General features: G+C 48.9%; 5 protein-coding genes across 5 annotated transcripts; 1 reads left to right on the top strand and 4 right to left on the bottom strand.

Annotated features, from left to right (window-relative positions):
* Positions 1–118: 118 nt before the first annotated feature.
* On the bottom strand, positions 119–2,422 carry BDV38DRAFT_292287 (Zn(II)2Cys6 transcription factor; the record flags this gene model as incomplete). Its single annotated transcript, XM_032061984.1, has 3 exons — positions 1,609–2,422; positions 1,006–1,543; positions 119–947 (listed from the first exon to the last, which is right to left on the bottom strand). The coding sequence occupies exons 1-3, from the start codon at positions 2,078–2,080 to the stop codon at positions 119–121; spliced, it is 1,839 nt and encodes a 612-aa protein (XP_031914474.1). The 5' UTR covers positions 2,081–2,422.
* A 181-nt stretch (positions 2,423–2,603) lies between these two features.
* On the bottom strand, positions 2,604–3,274 carry BDV38DRAFT_282082 (ricin B lectin domain-containing protein; the record flags this gene model as incomplete). Its single annotated transcript, XM_032059722.1, has 4 exons — positions 2,604–2,736; positions 2,824–2,917; positions 2,991–3,097; positions 3,153–3,274. 4 exons carry the CDS (start codon positions 3,272–3,274, stop codon positions 2,604–2,606), a joined length of 456 nt encoding a protein of 151 aa, XP_031914473.1.
* Positions 3,275–4,695: 1,421 nt separating this feature from the next.
* BDV38DRAFT_282081 (40S ribosomal protein eS30) lies at positions 4,696–5,101 on the bottom strand (the record flags this gene model as incomplete). The annotated part of the gene is made up of 4 exons (XM_032059721.1): positions 4,696–4,719; positions 4,789–4,933; positions 5,009–5,019; positions 5,093–5,101. The coding sequence occupies 4 exons, from the start codon at positions 5,099–5,101 to the stop codon at positions 4,696–4,698; spliced, it is 189 nt and encodes a 62-aa protein (XP_031914472.1).
* Positions 5,102–7,612: 2,511 nt separating this feature from the next.
* BDV38DRAFT_282080 (uncharacterized protein) lies at positions 7,613–9,263 on the bottom strand (the record flags this gene model as incomplete). Its single annotated transcript, XM_032059720.1, has 3 exons — positions 7,613–8,040; positions 8,111–9,031; positions 9,092–9,263. 3 exons carry the CDS (start codon positions 9,261–9,263, stop codon positions 7,613–7,615), a joined length of 1,521 nt encoding a protein of 506 aa, XP_031914471.1.
* Positions 9,264–9,907: 644 nt separating this feature from the next.
* BDV38DRAFT_244544 (peroxidase/cytochrome P450 family protein) lies at positions 9,908–15,405 on the top strand. The gene is made up of 13 exons (XM_032054330.1): positions 9,908–10,447; positions 10,504–11,099; positions 11,150–11,314; positions 11,370–11,478; positions 11,530–11,619; positions 11,670–12,012; positions 12,071–12,765; positions 12,818–12,968; positions 13,024–13,500; positions 13,581–14,073; positions 14,136–14,366; positions 14,419–14,695; positions 14,745–15,405. Exons 1-13 carry the CDS (start codon positions 10,375–10,377, stop codon positions 15,332–15,334), a joined length of 4,290 nt encoding a protein of 1,429 aa, XP_031914470.1. The 5' UTR covers positions 9,908–10,374; the 3' UTR covers positions 15,335–15,405.
* The last annotated feature ends 423 nt before the right edge of the window (positions 15,406–15,828 follow it).

The raw sequence follows: 15,828 nt of genomic DNA, 5'->3' as shown, positions 1-15,828 counted from the left end.
GTATTTCTTTCACTGTTCAAGACGACAAAAGGGATATCTAACCAAAAATAATTTGCAATATGTACATCCGTAACATCATACTCATGATAAAAGGTAATATATATAGTGAAGAATAGGATCATATAAACAACCAATCGATCCTCGAATCATCCAATTCCTGAATCCAGTCGAAATCGTCCCCATCATCATGAACAAAAGACCCAAAGGGTTCATCATCATCATGCTGCTGTTGCTGCTGCTTTTGAGCCCGTCTCGAGTCCCGCTTCTGCCACATCAGACTTAGGACCCAGGCTGCGTTGCGGACGTTCACGGATGTGACGTCGTAGTAGATTGCGCTGAGAGTCTGGAGGAGGATTGGGCGGAGAGAAGGATCGGTGCATTCTGCACCGGCGATGAAGGTGGGCCAGATGAGGCATTTGAAGTGGTCGTCTGCGACGGGAATTAAGGGGATTTGCTGGATTAGAAGGTTGGTGATTGCTTTATGGTCGGGTGGGAGGCCTGGGATGGTGGATTTTGCGCGGCCGTGGGCGCGAGGGCGGGAGAGGACACGGCTGGTGTAGAGGTAGACAGCGGCGCGCCAGATGGTTGCTAGTGCGGTTCGGACGGAGAGGTCGGGGAGGTGGAGGAAGCTTTGCATTTCTTCGGCCCAGGCGACTGGGTCGAAGGCTTGGATGTGTTGAAGGAGGACTGTCGGGGGTTGAAGGAGGGGATTTGAGCCCTTCGGGAGGAATATCGAGGAGTAGATCATGGCGGGTGGGTTGGTGCTTGGGTCTGGGTCGACGCACCAGCCTTCGTGGACGAAGAAGATGACTTCAAGGAGGTAGGCGGGGCATCCTATCCAGGCGGTTTCTTCGAGACGTTTTAGGGTTTCCGGGCCCATGTCGGAGGAGTAGAAGGGTTTGGAGAGGGAGCCGGGCCTTGCGAGGGTCGCGCCCATGACTTGCATGCTGGGGAGAGATAGTTAGCGGGAGGATGACGGCAACATTTCTGTGATTGTTGACATACATGAGACAGCCATCAAGTACGAAAGCGTCCAGCCAGTCGATCATACGTTGTGTCGGGCTAGATGGGCCTTTGCTTTGCCGGCTCACCAAGAGTTTCTTGGCACCTTCCAAATGATACTTCCATGCGCCGTCGCCTGATTCGATAGCATCCATCAACGCAAGAACCATAATCACTGCTAGCGTCTTGGTATCGTTCTGTTTGAGAGGATCTTGCAAGTCCAGCGACAGTTGACGGAGAGTGCGTTGTTTCAATTTTAAGAATTGTTCATAGAACTTGGAAGCTGGCCGCCGTGACATGGAACTGATCACCGCCTTTTCAACATCCTGCGGGGATGGAAGGGCCCCGGTGACCGAAGCGCCATCCGACAGCCACGGTGTCGGTGAGAAGTCACAGCTTGCTAGCAACGCATAGTGTAGAGCCCCAGTAGCAGCAAGCGCTTGGGCGAGAACGGGGGAGTCCCCCACTAAGACCGTTAAATCGCGGTACGGATTCCGAACGTTGGAATAAAACGCGAGACAGCCCACTACATTTTGGTGGACTTCGAGGAGAAAGTCAGCTATATGCACCCGTGTTCTCTCTGGGGATAAGTGGTCTAGAACTCACAATGCGAAATGTAGAACCTTGATAGCGAATCCATGTCTTTGAATAAAGGATCAACCATTCCCCGCGGCGTGGGAACATGGTCCACTACAGGAATTTTCGTCTCTGGAACAATCAAGTCGAAGTTGTTCCCCCACTGTGCCGCATCAGGGGTATTATCAAAGGTCGACGCCTGGGGCACATCGTACGAACCAGTATCCACATTGTCCTGACCCTGGGCGTCAACTTCGGGAGGTGGGGGATCGGCGGCAGCAGGAGAACCGTCGTCACTACTGCGATCTGAAGTGTTCTGCACAACTTCATCAAAGCTGCGTCCCATCATCTTCCCTCGACTGGCCACACCGCCTTTCACCCAGACGAGGGGTTTCTGATAGCCCAAGCATTCCTTCCCCGCATCTCGACACTTTCGACACGTAGGGAGGCCATTATCGCAGATAATGCGCCGGCGACGGCAGGTGTAGCAGCCTTTCGTCATGGCTCTTTCGAATCAATCGTGCTGACCGAGTCACTGACTCAGGGTTAAGACACCGGGATCCTAAACAATCAACTTGAATCTATTCAAGTATATCGGAGTATGACGCTCGCCATCCTTGGGAAACGGCTATGAAGAATCGGACATCAGCGGAAGATGGCTGCGCCGCTCGGACATCGCTGTAGTCGAAGAAGGAGAAATAAAACAGCTGGGATGAAGACAAGGGGATTCTTCTGTAAAAATGCGCAATATTGTCGGAAACTTCGCGGGCGAGAGGGCGGATAAGCTGATACTCATCAGTCCTGCACTATCCCCTTTGCGGTATGGTCGCCAAGGGGTCCTTAAATCTAGCCTAAAAAGTCCCGTCCCTGCCTGATTGGGATGCCCAGGGCTTCTCGATCACATGCTGCTTCTTTACTTCTACGTCACATTAATGGAAAAAAAAAATGGTATAAAGTACCGCAATGTTCCCTGAATGAAAGGTAGCTGGGAAGTTCATTTCTGCTCGGGAATAGTCCTGCCCGCACTACTTGGTAGCAACCAACTTCCACTGTTGGTTTTTCTGTTTGTTCAGTGGGAAAACCAGCACAGGAGCACCATCTTCGTGGCTAATCCCTTTGACATCAAGAACCGAATTAGGATGAGCCACACTATGGACGCTGTGAAGGTGTCTCTGTCAGTATATTGCTTTGAAGTATAATTGTTCCTTCCTCAAGGGTCTCAAAACCACAGAATCCTGTACATACAAGTAAGCTCCATCTTCCGCGTAGACAAACTTCCACCTGACATGCTTATCAGTTGGTGACTTGAGATTTCCAGTAGCTGGCTCTCGATCTTTCTCTGTGGAAATGGCAAGTCCGTGCTAAATAGTATGGAAGTTTACTTCGTTGTCATGATATAAAGATGATAGTACCAGGAGCAGTCAGATATGTTCCAGCCTTGTCCGCAAGGAGGAGGTATTCATCGTGCCCTGCGGCAGCAACAATCCATTTCTGGTCCTCATGGTGCTTTCGTGATCCCCTGTTACGAGGTTAACTGAGTAAGTTTTGACTCCCGGCACCATAGGTTACCGTACCATTGGTGGACTTTGGTATGGTTAGCCTTCTTGGAATCGTCGAGGTCGAGGTATTTTTCGCTATGCTGGACTTGAAACAAGTATAGACCGGGACCGTTGAAGTCATTTATTGGTGCTGCCATGTTTGGATTGTTATAGACAGGGTGAAAAGCGTGAAACTAATGAGAAGGGTTGAGACAAACATTCAACAGGGGAAAAGAGCCATATAAATGCTATCTTTCCACCACTCTACCAATGTGAATACATAAGTGCATTCGGTCCAAAGGCAAGAGTTAGATTCGGTCGATGGGATAATTTGCAGCATTGATGGAATTCCCCATTCGGCATGTCATCCACTAGCTGCAATATGACTGCTCTGTGAATCGGTCTTGGGGGGCTTGGAACTACGTTAGAGGTGGGATCTGGTTGATCATGACCTGCATATGTACTCATCCAGCCCAAGTTGCAATATTATTGAGTCAACAATAGAATCTCTGTGTACACGAGATACAGGAGAGAATGGCATGATAGGGTAAATGGGTTTAATTTTTAGTGCTTATATACCTATCTTGGCCCAACTGATAACGTGAAGATCCGGTGACATGAAGCGGGGTAGCTATGGCTGATCAATCGAAGAGTATTCTAATGGTAATAATGGATCCATTTTATGGTCAGTCAAACTTTCACAGTGATGATAGCCTACGCTGACGTTTGAAATATGCCAAAGGAAGATCTTCCTCTCATAGATTAGTTGTGGGGGTCGTAAAATCATAGTAAACCCAAGCATACGCTAGAACTAAGGTGCGTAAGGTCTGGGTGTCAGTACAGGACCTTGTGATACTTTACATGGGCAGTATCCTGAGCGCTAAGAATGAAGGCGTTGGGGGTCTGAACAAGGTCAACGTGCGTTTGTAGTTGTAGTAGATCTTAAGATATCGAACAATCAAAAATACACTACAAGGAACCAGGACCAATGAGCTAGGAGGTAAGCTACACTTTCTTTGCCCGCTTGCATCTTGGGCCTTGAGCCACGCTCGGTAATGTCTACGGATAACGTTTGACAAGCCAGGCCATTCCAACCACAAGATGCAGCGTAGATCTACATGACGTCTCCTTGCCATCCGACATATTCAGCCCCTCATCGAAAAGATGGGCGAGGGATATGCGAGAACGGCGAATCCACTAGTGGTAAGACTGACTCCGCCACCTCCGGTGTCATACTGGAGCTAAGCCGCCAGAGTCGTCCTCCAATCAAGCTGGAAACTGTCAAGGCTGTCCGGGGGAACAATGTACGATGAAGCATGGCCGTGTCGTCTCAGTAGATCTTTGAGAAGCCGAATATGTGATTGTATTCGCCCCTATGTCAAGTTCGATAACTGAACATTATTCATCCTAAACCGACTCTTTGAACCCGTTTCGCAAGATCAGAAGCAAAAAAGAGACCGTTTCAAATGCCACGTATGGCTCCAACGCAAATATGCATCACATTCTCAGCCTCCCTTCGCCACGGCGACCTAGGGGACTCCCGATCGCCGGACGATCAAACCCTTGCAGAGTGTGTTCTTTACGAGCTGGGGTTGGCGTTCATCTATTGTAACCATCAGCCTCCATCTGAAATAGCCATGCCAACGATGTTATATCCATCGCCTTCTCATACCTTGCGCTTGCCACCGGTCATGGTGACGTTGACGAAACGACGGGTGTAGATGATCCTCTTGCGGGCGCGGCCCTTAGGGGTCTTGGGCTTCTCCTGCTTGTCGACCTTGGGAGTGGCGGCCTTGACCTTACCGGCACGAGCGAGGCTGGAAAAAAAGGGTCAGAATCTGAATTTTGGGGATATCTTCGATGGAGGGGTCGTGAGGCGAAGGGTTACTTACGATCCGTGGACCTATAACGGTGTAAAGTCAGTAATCAGCATTTCCCCTCGCGAGAAAGAAGGCCTGGACGACTTATTCACATACCTTACCCATGTTGACTGTATTTGGCGGATGAACGGGGAAAGGGTTTCGTTAGGTTCTGTCGATGGTGTTGTCGCTGATGATGCCGATGGATTGTGGGCTCGAATTTTTCAGTGTGGTCACGGGTTTGTGCGCTTGTGCGCTTGTTCGCTGCCCGGCTCCACTTATTTTAACCCGGAACAAAGTATTGCCTCCACTGAGAATGCCTGGATGCCTGGGGATTACTTGGTAGCCTTGCTTTGACTCACAGTTCGGTTGGATTAATGTTGCTCCGGTTGTTTCAGGCACCTTTCCTATTCAGGATTGACATCACGTGCCAGCGGGTACCAGTTGTCTGTTAATGCATCAATTTGATGCCTGATTATCAGATAAAAACAGGTATTTCATTTCGTTCAGCAGTATATTTCTACTTTATGGCTTAGTGAATTTGGGACTACCAGGACGTGATTTTGACAAAATCATCAAGGGTTTAAGACAATGCTTGCCGATGTGTGATGCTTCCGTACTATGACGGCTGGAGCGCTCAATCCAGGTGGCCACAGGCGTATGATAAGAGTAATCTGCACTATATAGCATGCATCTTTATATACTGTAACTATTGAATACATGCCAGGGAGTATCTGCCTTTGCATAGCTTGGAATTCAGGCTACAGATGGATATGTCTTAATCCCCTCCTCTTTGATCTAGGTGAGATGACAATGACGTTATGCCTAGGGGGCATTGACATCAAAAGCCCGACCCGAGAGTCAACATTGCGAATATGGTCTCTAACTACCGTCAGCCGTGTCTGCGAGGCTAGTTATAGGTCCAGCCATGCATCTGGACCAAAAGAGTCAGAGGAGAGCGTATGGGGTCGAACGGAATCACAAACATTGGGAGCGATTGGGGAGCGATGCATAGCAAAATGTCCCCCACATGGGACCGTAACTAATACCAACAGAAATTCGAGGCAATGCGGTTGATTCGATGAGTGGAAGGAGGGGAACTGCAGTAGCTTTCTCCCACAGATCGGGGACCATAGCGTACCTCTTAGTAACTCGTATGCTGGTGGGTATGGCGCACTTGCAGGGTGAGTGCAAGCAAAACTAGCCAACCATTATAGTCTCATTAGTATTGCTTACAATATTGATATCCATTGTTACGCGGAATGCATTGGCAGACGATCGGTAGCTTACATTGGGGAGGACTGAGCAGGGCCGGACCCGCAAGCGATCTCTAAGAGGGGCTGAGAAGGCAGGGTTACTAGGGTAGGGTTGGATACTACAGTGACTATGTATGGCATATGTACCTACTTACAGGGATCGGCGCTTCCGAGAATATGCCATGGGCTTGAACGAAGCCAATCAAAGACAAACATTTAGCAAGCAAGAATTACATCCGGACATCGAGCACGCAGACTCGGAAGTCAGCTCAATTGGGCATAATGCCAATCTAACAGGGGAAAGAGAACCGACGACCCTTGATCGTCAAGCTGGTTAGCCACCTGGCCCACGTTGATTCGTATTAGTTATCTAGAGGCGTGATACTTGGGCAATATGCGCTGTCGTGCGTCGCGCCAAGCATAAATGCGTATTTCAAGGCCCGTCGCGAACATCCCATGCATAACCCTCAGTGGACATGTTTGCCTTTGTTCATGCCGAGACAGCCTTGTAGGTCCACCTCGATCCAAGGATCCCAAGCCAATAATTTACATGTGAGTCAGCCTAGATATCAACTAATGTATGGAGTAGATCTTAACTCCGATGGTGGGGGGACTTAAGGCAGATTTCATACGGAGCAAAGGCATGAACATCGGGGGGATAAAGTCTTCCAGTAGCAAGCAATGGCCTGAACTGAAATACACGTTCGAGATCTGTTAGATTTAAATAGGGTTCCGAAAGTATAATAATCGACGAACTGCCCTAAACTGCTCGGTCGGATGCTCGCCATATCTTAAGCGCCACTTTCAGCCAGCCTTCGGTGCGATTCATTTCTCGTTTAGGAGGTTGCTGAAAGTACTATGCATCGTTAGTTCCCATATGTTTCGGAAACTAGTATCTACAGTGGGTATTGGTTATCCGATCCATCCTTGTCACTCTTAAATCAACTATACCTCACAGTGCATGCTATCTAGAGGCCTTTGAGCAGGTCAAAGACGAAGAGACCAAGTTGCATATGAAAGAGAAGGCGGCGAGCTCCCTCAAGTTTCCCTGGTGAACAAGAGAGATAGATAATAATACCGCCGATCACTTGCTGTCTTGCGGCCATAACTGTACGGATGACCTAGTAACTCAGGTATGGTAGGTAGAACTTCCGATACTAGAAAAGCTTCACTATTTATGTACATCCAAGACAATTCTATCAGATTCTCCCTTGGACCTCCTTTCCTGGTAAGAACATTGAAGGGATTAATCAGCGACCGGGATTAGTTAGTCAGTTAATTGCTGCTACATGTATGTAAAACAAACAAACACTGACCGGCTAACCAACCCAACTACTCCGACGAAGGAGCATACATGCAGGTAAACTCCACACAATCGATCTCAGCTCTCCACAGTCCCATTCATCCCTCTCCCATTCACACCGTTCACACTGTTCACACCATTGACCCCCTTTCGCTTATGCACTCCATTGATCCCCTTCGCCGATCCATTCTCGTGCATCCTGCGCTCATCGTTGCCAGGGCTCTCAGCCACGGGATCCTCGGGAGATGCTTTTGGGCGCGCCAGACTTTTCCTGGCCCTCTTCAAAGTCGACACGACACTTGCGGGGTTGGGCAGATTGGGGTTGTCGCCACCCTTCTTGGGAATGGACTCTTTGTCTAGAATCCCCGCTTTGACCATCTCGTTCACACTCGAATGGATCTTGGCCTCTACTGGAATATCCCGCGGGGCTCCCAAATTGGGAGGGAACCTCCTAGGAACCCACTCTCCTTTCTCCAGCTCTAACCGCGTGAAGATAGGTAGGATCTCTGCCAGATCTTCATTCAGTATAGTCACAACGCAAAAAAAAAAAAAAAAAAAAAAAAGATGGATGCATACCTAGGATCCACCAGAAGATAACCATCAAGAAAGCCGATGCATGTCCGAGCCAGAGGCAATCATGTGGCTGATTGGTGCGACGCCTCACTTCCCATGCATTAGTCCCTGGCTCCTCCTTCCCAGGAAAGACACTTTCAGCTCTCAGGACATCTTCGACATTAGTCGTTTGAAATTCCAGCTTACTTTCCGAGCCCTCCAGGTGCAAAACTTCCTGGACCATCCAATTCAATGGCGTATCGGAAAGCAAATGTTTCTGGCCTTTCTGAAGATTGTAGCCACCGCCCACGTCGCAGTGGTTTCCCGCAAACCATACTTCCTTGAAGTTGGAATCGGGCCCATTCTTATCCATCATGTAGAGAGCGGGCTTGAACTTCAACCGTCTCTCATGAATAGACACCGCGTGTCGAATGTATTTTGCGGCGGGAGTCGCGATGTATCGATATGAGGTGCGGAAAAAGGGGATCTCAAACTGACCCACACTATTGACACAGTCGAACAAGCCAAGGAAGTGTACACCCACGCCCAGTCGGCAAAAGGTTGTCTTGAATTTCTTCATGAACTCGTTCAGTTCCCGATCCTTTTCGGTCTGAGGAACATTGCCGCGGGATTGTTCATAGTTACTGAACGTCTCCCAGGCAAAGTGAACCATTTCCTCATTTCCCCTGGACAGAAGGCCCAATTCATGGACCATCTCCGCGAGGAATCGTGCAGTGTAGGCACCACGAGAGAATCCAAAGATGTAGATATGGTCACCTTCAGAATAGTAACGCATGAGAAAACGATAGCCGGCAAGGACATGATCGCTAAACGATGAGCCAACTGCTTGATCAACAGCACTGATAATCTTGGATTTGATTTTGGGCCAGAATCGAACCAGTCCAGAGCTGGAGGACTGGCCTTTGACGTAGGTCCCGATACCCGCTGGCAATAGGGTTAGTATGCCGTTATCTGGCAATGACTAAGCATGACTCTGCAACATACGTTGATAATAGTGAAATTGATTTGGAGCGTGTCGATCCAGCATTTGATAAATCTTCATGATATTTGTGTCTGATTCATTTCCTTGGAACTGATTGCCTGTGCCATCGAAACACAAGACAATTCGACGTGCGTTGTCCCCAGGGGCATCGGTTTCGCTTGTCGCGTGTGGCATTGTGAGGTACGAGCTCAAGAATACAGAGTACCAAGGGCAAGAAGGCAGTATGAAGACGGAGAGGCAGTGTTGGGTGACCGGAAATCCAGCAGTCCCAGCTTATGAATTATCTTCCAGGGTCGAGGTGATGCTCCAATTGGGATACGATTCGATGAGAGAAACACATGATATTCAGCTTCATATTTCTTTTTCTCCTTATTTCTTTTGCTTTGTATCATGGAGAATATTATCACCCTAAGCAACGGACTTCGCCGCGCTGATCGGCTGCCATGCATTTGGATTCACATCTTCCTGGTCTTAATGGCTGCAAACTAAACGCTGATTCTAGAGATAGATTCATTGCTTGAAAGCATCGCTGTTGCAGAGATTTTCATGCAGTGCAACGTGATGCACATCCATGCGAAGGACCGCATTGGTTAGATATGATGTAGCCCTAGTCCCGATGCTCAGCTTGGGCTTTCCTGTTCAAGAGGGGTTGTTGGTAAGCCCGCCAATGCAAACCAAGTTATTGGATTTGGAAGTTACTTGTGGCTGGCTGGATAGTCGATGTGGTTTGTGAAATATGTGAGTGGATACGTGGTTAGCTTCAAGAAATAACTCCGCGGGCACTCGTGCAGCAGACTTACCAGGGTATCAGATGCAAGCTCTTGGTAGAAAGAAGCAATTAACAACCCCCCAAAAAGGAAATAGCTACTGTGACATCTTATGACGGGGGTCCTCAGCTCCCCCACATTAAGTACCCACTGGCACCAAAGTACGTCCGTGAGCTGATGAGCAAGGGGAGAACTGACTTGGCAGTCTGCCTCAGAGCAAGGGTGCAAGTGGCACTGTGGCAAAATGATCCGGCTTTCTCGTACCGACCTATACACGATTGTCATATCTGGTAACCCGAGTTTATGACTGGGTTAGACTATAATCGAGAGTATCCGAACAGAAAGTGGATCTTCCAAGGAGGGAGAACGGTATATAACGTGGGAGACTTGACGGCCTTCTCCCACTGTTCTCAGAGACTCAAGACCGCTTATCATTCCACGAACTCTTTTACGCTTCTTGGTTGATACACTGTGTAGCTTAGCCTTAGTGACATTGCCCTAAAGGTAGCAGTACCATCATGGGCTGGTTGAGCACTACGACTAAGTCGTCCTGGAATCCCTTCAGTACGGGTTCCTCGGGCTCATCTCTAGGTACGTCTGGCCAACACCACATACACAACTGGAAACCACTTCTGATACTGGAAAAGTTAAAAATATTTTGCCTGGGTCTTCAGACAGCGGTGGTTCTTTAGCATCGCTGGCTTTCGGTACTAAAGACCAAAAATGGTTTCAAGGCATCCTGAACAAATTCGGTTTCAACGGCGTTCTCGCCACCATACTTAGCTTCTTCCTCTATGCTCTCTACCTCAAGTCCGTTAAACACGATGAGAAAGGCTTGCAAACCTTGATCAAAGAGAAGGCATCCCATTACCTTGGCAAGATCCCAGGCCTCAACAAGCTCTCTTTCCTGAAAGGACACCTGCCTTTGGGTAGACTTTCAAAGTCACTGATTCCAAAGGCGACAAAAGGTGCGCTCGGAAGTATTGCTGGAAGTGGTGGTGGTGGTATACTGTCAAAGCTCAATCCCTTCAATTGGAAAATCTTCAACAAGCGAAAGATCGCTGAGGAAGAGGATGATATGAAGTATCAAGCAGGTGAACCATATGGAGACCCGGAGGTTCTGGCTCCTACCTTGCGCGATGATCTCAAAGCTGTCGGGCTCAAGGCTGGTGTCCAAGATCTCAAAGTGCTTTTGAATGTTGTCAAGAACAAGGGCAAACCCATCGATGACCGGGAGTTGACTGTAAGTCGCACGAGAATCAAAGAATATAGCACTCACTAACATGACCTTAGATGGAGAAACTCATCGCCATTGTCTCGTCCTTGCCTCGAAACTCCAAAGCGAGGGAGAAGTTGACCGGTGTTCTTATTGATACGCTCTGGCAAAGTCTACCACATCCGCCCATGACTTATCTCGGTAACAAATATCAATATCGGACACCTGATGGAAGCTATAACGTGAGTTACACTGTGCAATATTAGTGTTGTTGACGTTCACTAACATATATACTAGAACCCCCTTCAACCAAACCTGGGCAAGGCGGGCAGCCCTTACGCGAGAAACGTTCCCAAGTTGAAGCACATGCACGGTGTTCCTCCCGATCCCGGCCTTCTTTTCGACTGTAGGTGTTAAACCGTAGTGACCCTACTGAAGAAACTACTAACCTTTCTAGTGCTCATGGCTCGAAGCGATGAAACTTTTAAAGAAAACCCAGCTGGTCTCTCGTCTGTGCTTTTCTATCATGCAACGATTATCATCCATGGTACGCCATACCCTCATAAAAACTTGGAACAGTCTGCTCACATGAATTAGACATCTTCCGGAGCAACCGATTTGACCCTAACATCAGCGACACCTCTTCTTACCTTGACCTAGCCCCGCTGTATGGATCCAGCCTGGAGGATCAGATGAAGGTTCGAACCAAGGTCCGCGGTTTACTCAAGCCAGACACTTTCAGCGAGAAGAGGCTCATTGGGATGCCCCCCGGCGTTAACGCTATTCTCGTTATGTATAACCGTTTCCATAACTACGTGGCCGACAACCTCCTCAAGATCAACGAGGGAGGACGGTTTTCGCTGCCCCCGACCAAATCAGAGGAGGACAAGAAGGCTGCACTAGCCAAACAGGATGAAGATCTGTTCCAGACTGCTCGACTGTGAGGACCAAAAACTGATTATTGACTCAATATTTTGCTAATAAACCAAATTTTCTAGGGTTACCAATGGTCTCTACGTTAACATCTCGTTGCACGACTATATTCGTGGCCTGGCTAACGTACATCATTCATCGAGTGACTGGACCCTCGACCCTCGAGTCAAGATCAACAAAATCTTTGATTCTGAGGGTGTTCCACGAGGAATTGGTAATCAGGTGTCCGTGGAATTCAATCTCTTGTACCGTTTCCACAGTATTATTTCCCGCCGCGATGAGAAATGGATGAACGAGTTCTTCGCAGATATTTTCGGCCATGACAAGAAAGTTGACCAACTCACTCCACAGGAATTCATCCAAGGTCTTTATCGCTTTGAACAGAGCATTCCCGAGGACCCTAGTGCGCGCGAGTTCGGCGGACTCAAGCGTGGTGAAGATGGCAAGTTTAGTGACGCCGACTTGGTACAACTGATGAAGGACAGCATGGAAGATCCTGCAGGCTGCTTCGGTGCCAGGATGGTTCCCAAGGCGCTCCGTGTCATTGAGATTCTGGGTATCATTCAGGCAAGAAAGTGGCAGTTAGCCTCTTTGAATGAGACGCGTGACTTCTTCAAGCTCAAGCGCCACGAGACGTTCGAGGATGTTAACTCGGACCATGAGATTGCTGATCTTCTGCGCAAGCTTTATGATGATCCTGACATGGTTGAAATGTACCCTGGGCTGTTCCTCGAGGATATCAAGCCACGCATGGATCCTGGTATACCTTCCTCTCCTACACTCTGAGAATCTTTTGCTTACGAGTAGGGTAGGTCATGGTGGATGCACCCCTTACACCGTTGGAAGAGCAGTGTTCAGTGACGCCGTTACGCTTGTTCGATCGGATCGGTTCCTTACCATTGATTACACAGCTTCGAACCTCACCTGCTGGGGCTATAACGAAGTTCAACAGGACTATGACATGTAAGAACAATTATCTCCATCCTTTATTGATAATAGCTAACAAGGGTTTGTCTAGTCTGGGCGGCTCGATGTTCCACAAACTGTTCCAGCGCGCTCTTCCCAACTGGTTCCCGTATAACTCATTGCACATCACCCAGCCTATGTACACGAGGAAGATGAACGAGCAGATCGCCCGGGAAATCGGTACTATCGACGAGTACACCCTTGATGACCCTTCGCCACCTCCAAAGACCGTTATCGTGACCAAGCATTCCACGATCACCAAGCTCTCGAAGGACCAAGCCAACTTCCGTGTTATCTGGGCTAAGTATCTGAATGAGATGATCCCGGGTAGAGACTTCAGTGGCTACATGCTGCTAGGCGACAAACCGGCCAACACTGCGCAGAAGTCCCTCGTCAAGGAAATCCTCTACAGTCCTGCCGAGTTTGTGCAATTGTTGTCAGAGACAGCGGTGTCCGTGGCCAAAGAGCAACTTGCCACTGAGACATTGAACTTGACCTCGGAGCTGCACCAGGTTGACATTGTTCGGGAGTAAGTTATTTTGTTTTAGGGATCACAATTATCCTGTTCGAAGAGAAAGTGAATCTGAATATACACTAACATCTCTTTAGCGTCGCCATTCCCATGGTGACTAGGATTTTGGCCGATCTTTTCTGTCTGGACCTCAAGACCCCTGAGAACCCGAACGGAACTTACAACATCGCAGAGCTATACAAGTATATCATTGACGTGCGTATCTTCGGTTTCAACAATGACGATCCTGGGTTGGCTTTGCAACGCAGGAAATGGGCCCGTGAGGGTGCAGAATCTCTTACCAAGACCACTTTGAAGGTCGTGTCCAACTTGCCCGCTTCGGAGAAATCCGCAAAGGGAATTGTTAAGGGAGCTGTTTCTACAGCCAAGGACATCGCCTCGAAGATCCCACTTGTTGGCAAGCTTGTTGGAGACGGCAAAGGCGTTGAGGAGCAGTCGACAAGTGGCTCGTTGCGTTGGTACGGATACAATGTGGCTAAGGAACTGATCGCTTCAGGAAAGACTCCCGCAGAGGTTGCAGACATCAGCTGGATGAACGCTGTTGGTGGTGTTGGTGCGACTATCGGAGTGGTTCGTACTCCCGGTCTATGGAAAGTCGCATCTACTCGAGACACAGCTGACATGAGATCTAGTTTACCGATGTCCTCAACTATTTCCTCCAGGATGAGAACTCCCAGCACTGGGAAGAGATTCAGAAGCTTGCTGCTAGCTCGGATTTAGAATCTTCAAACAAGTCTCTCCGGCAATACGTCCTTGAAGCCCAACGCTTGACCAGCACCCAACGAAGCCTCCGTCTCTGCGCAGGTAAGGCCGTGATTGATGGACAAAGCTTCGAACCCGGTAACTTGGTGATATGTCTGTTGGTATGTTATATTCTGGAAGCTCCATGAGACGAGAGCTAATTCCATACACCAGGGTGCGGCATGCAAGGACCCCGATGCTGTCCCGGACCCAGAAGTTTTCAAACTCGACCGGCCATCAAACGCGTATATCCACTTCAATGTTGGACCACACGAGTGTCTCGGACGAGAAATTGCATTGTCCTGCATCACCTCCCTTGTCCGTGTCTGTGGTGGCCTGAAGAATCTCCGAGCAGCACCCGGTCAAATGGGAGTCCTGAAGAGTATCACCACTGGCACTGAGAAGCACTCCCTCAACGACAGCTGGTCTACCCTTACCGTTGACCCAACCAGTAAGCCCCCTGGCTTTATTACTTATAACGTATACTAACTAGCCCTCAGCCTGGAAAATCCACTTCGAAGGCCACGGCCAGGGCATCCACCATCCTCCAAAGATCCCAGTCACCGCAGGCCGAGACCTCAACGCCCTGTCCAACGCTCTAAAGAAACAACACCAGGACAAGTTGCAAGAAACCGTTTCAAAGGTGGCCAACGGTGCCATAGCCCCACTGGCCAAACTCGCCCCATCCAATGGTCCCAGCAACGGCGCCTCCACCCCAGGCCACCTACCGCTCCCCATCAGCCCCTTCCAGAACGGCAACGGTGTCGCAAATGGAGACGGAAACACCCACCCAAACCTCCTCCAACAAGCCGTCTCCTCGGCCGCTGCCATTCCACAACACGCCCTGGGCACAGTCCATGATGTCGCCCACAACACCGTAGGCCATTTACCCGGCGGCCAGCAAGTCACCGGCTTTACTCACGGGCTGGTCCATCCCTTCGCTGGAGCTGTGTCCCCCGGCCAAACTCAAACTCCGCCTCAGGGTCAGACTCAAACTCAGCCCCACCAGGGGAACTGGTTCTTTCTCCCCCATGGCATGGAAAATGCTGCCAAGCAGGTTCCGGGACATCTTTTTGGTCAGACAGCATAGGTTGGTCCGAATGTATTTTGTTGGACTAGAAATGTATGAGAAGTGGAGGGGCTGGTGGTCGTGGAATCGGGGGGGTTGATAGTGGTTTTATTGCAAGTTTTGTGGGTAAGATAGTAATTGAAGCAGCAAAATTCATGTTCTTGTTCTTGTTCTTGCTTTAATTTTTGTTCAGTGAAAGAGTGTTTTAGAAAAGCCCTGGAATTGTAGGTATATGGGCTCTGTAGGTCGGGACTACACATCTGAGATCTTCTCTCGTTTCCTTCTTAAAGACACATCAGAGCGTACCTGTTATACCAAGGTATGGAACAGACTCGAGCACGCATACAGAGACTATAGCAAGTTTCAATATCTTCTTGACATTCAGAAGGGAGTTATCCACGGTAGAGAAGTCTCCTGAGTAGTAATTATGAATCTATATATCACCAACTCACAGTAGATAGCTACAACTGATAAGCTATCATACCAGCACTAAATCCCAAATTCCTAATCTTCCC

This window comes from Aspergillus pseudotamarii (genome assembly GCF_009193445.1).
Source record: "Aspergillus pseudotamarii strain CBS 117625 unplaced genomic scaffold BDV38scaffold_21, whole genome shotgun sequence".
Lineage (NCBI taxonomy): Eukaryota > Fungi > Ascomycota > Eurotiomycetes > Eurotiales > Aspergillaceae > Aspergillus > Aspergillus pseudotamarii.
Note: the sequence above shows the minus strand (reverse complement) of the source record. Positions and strands in the feature narration are given on the sequence as shown.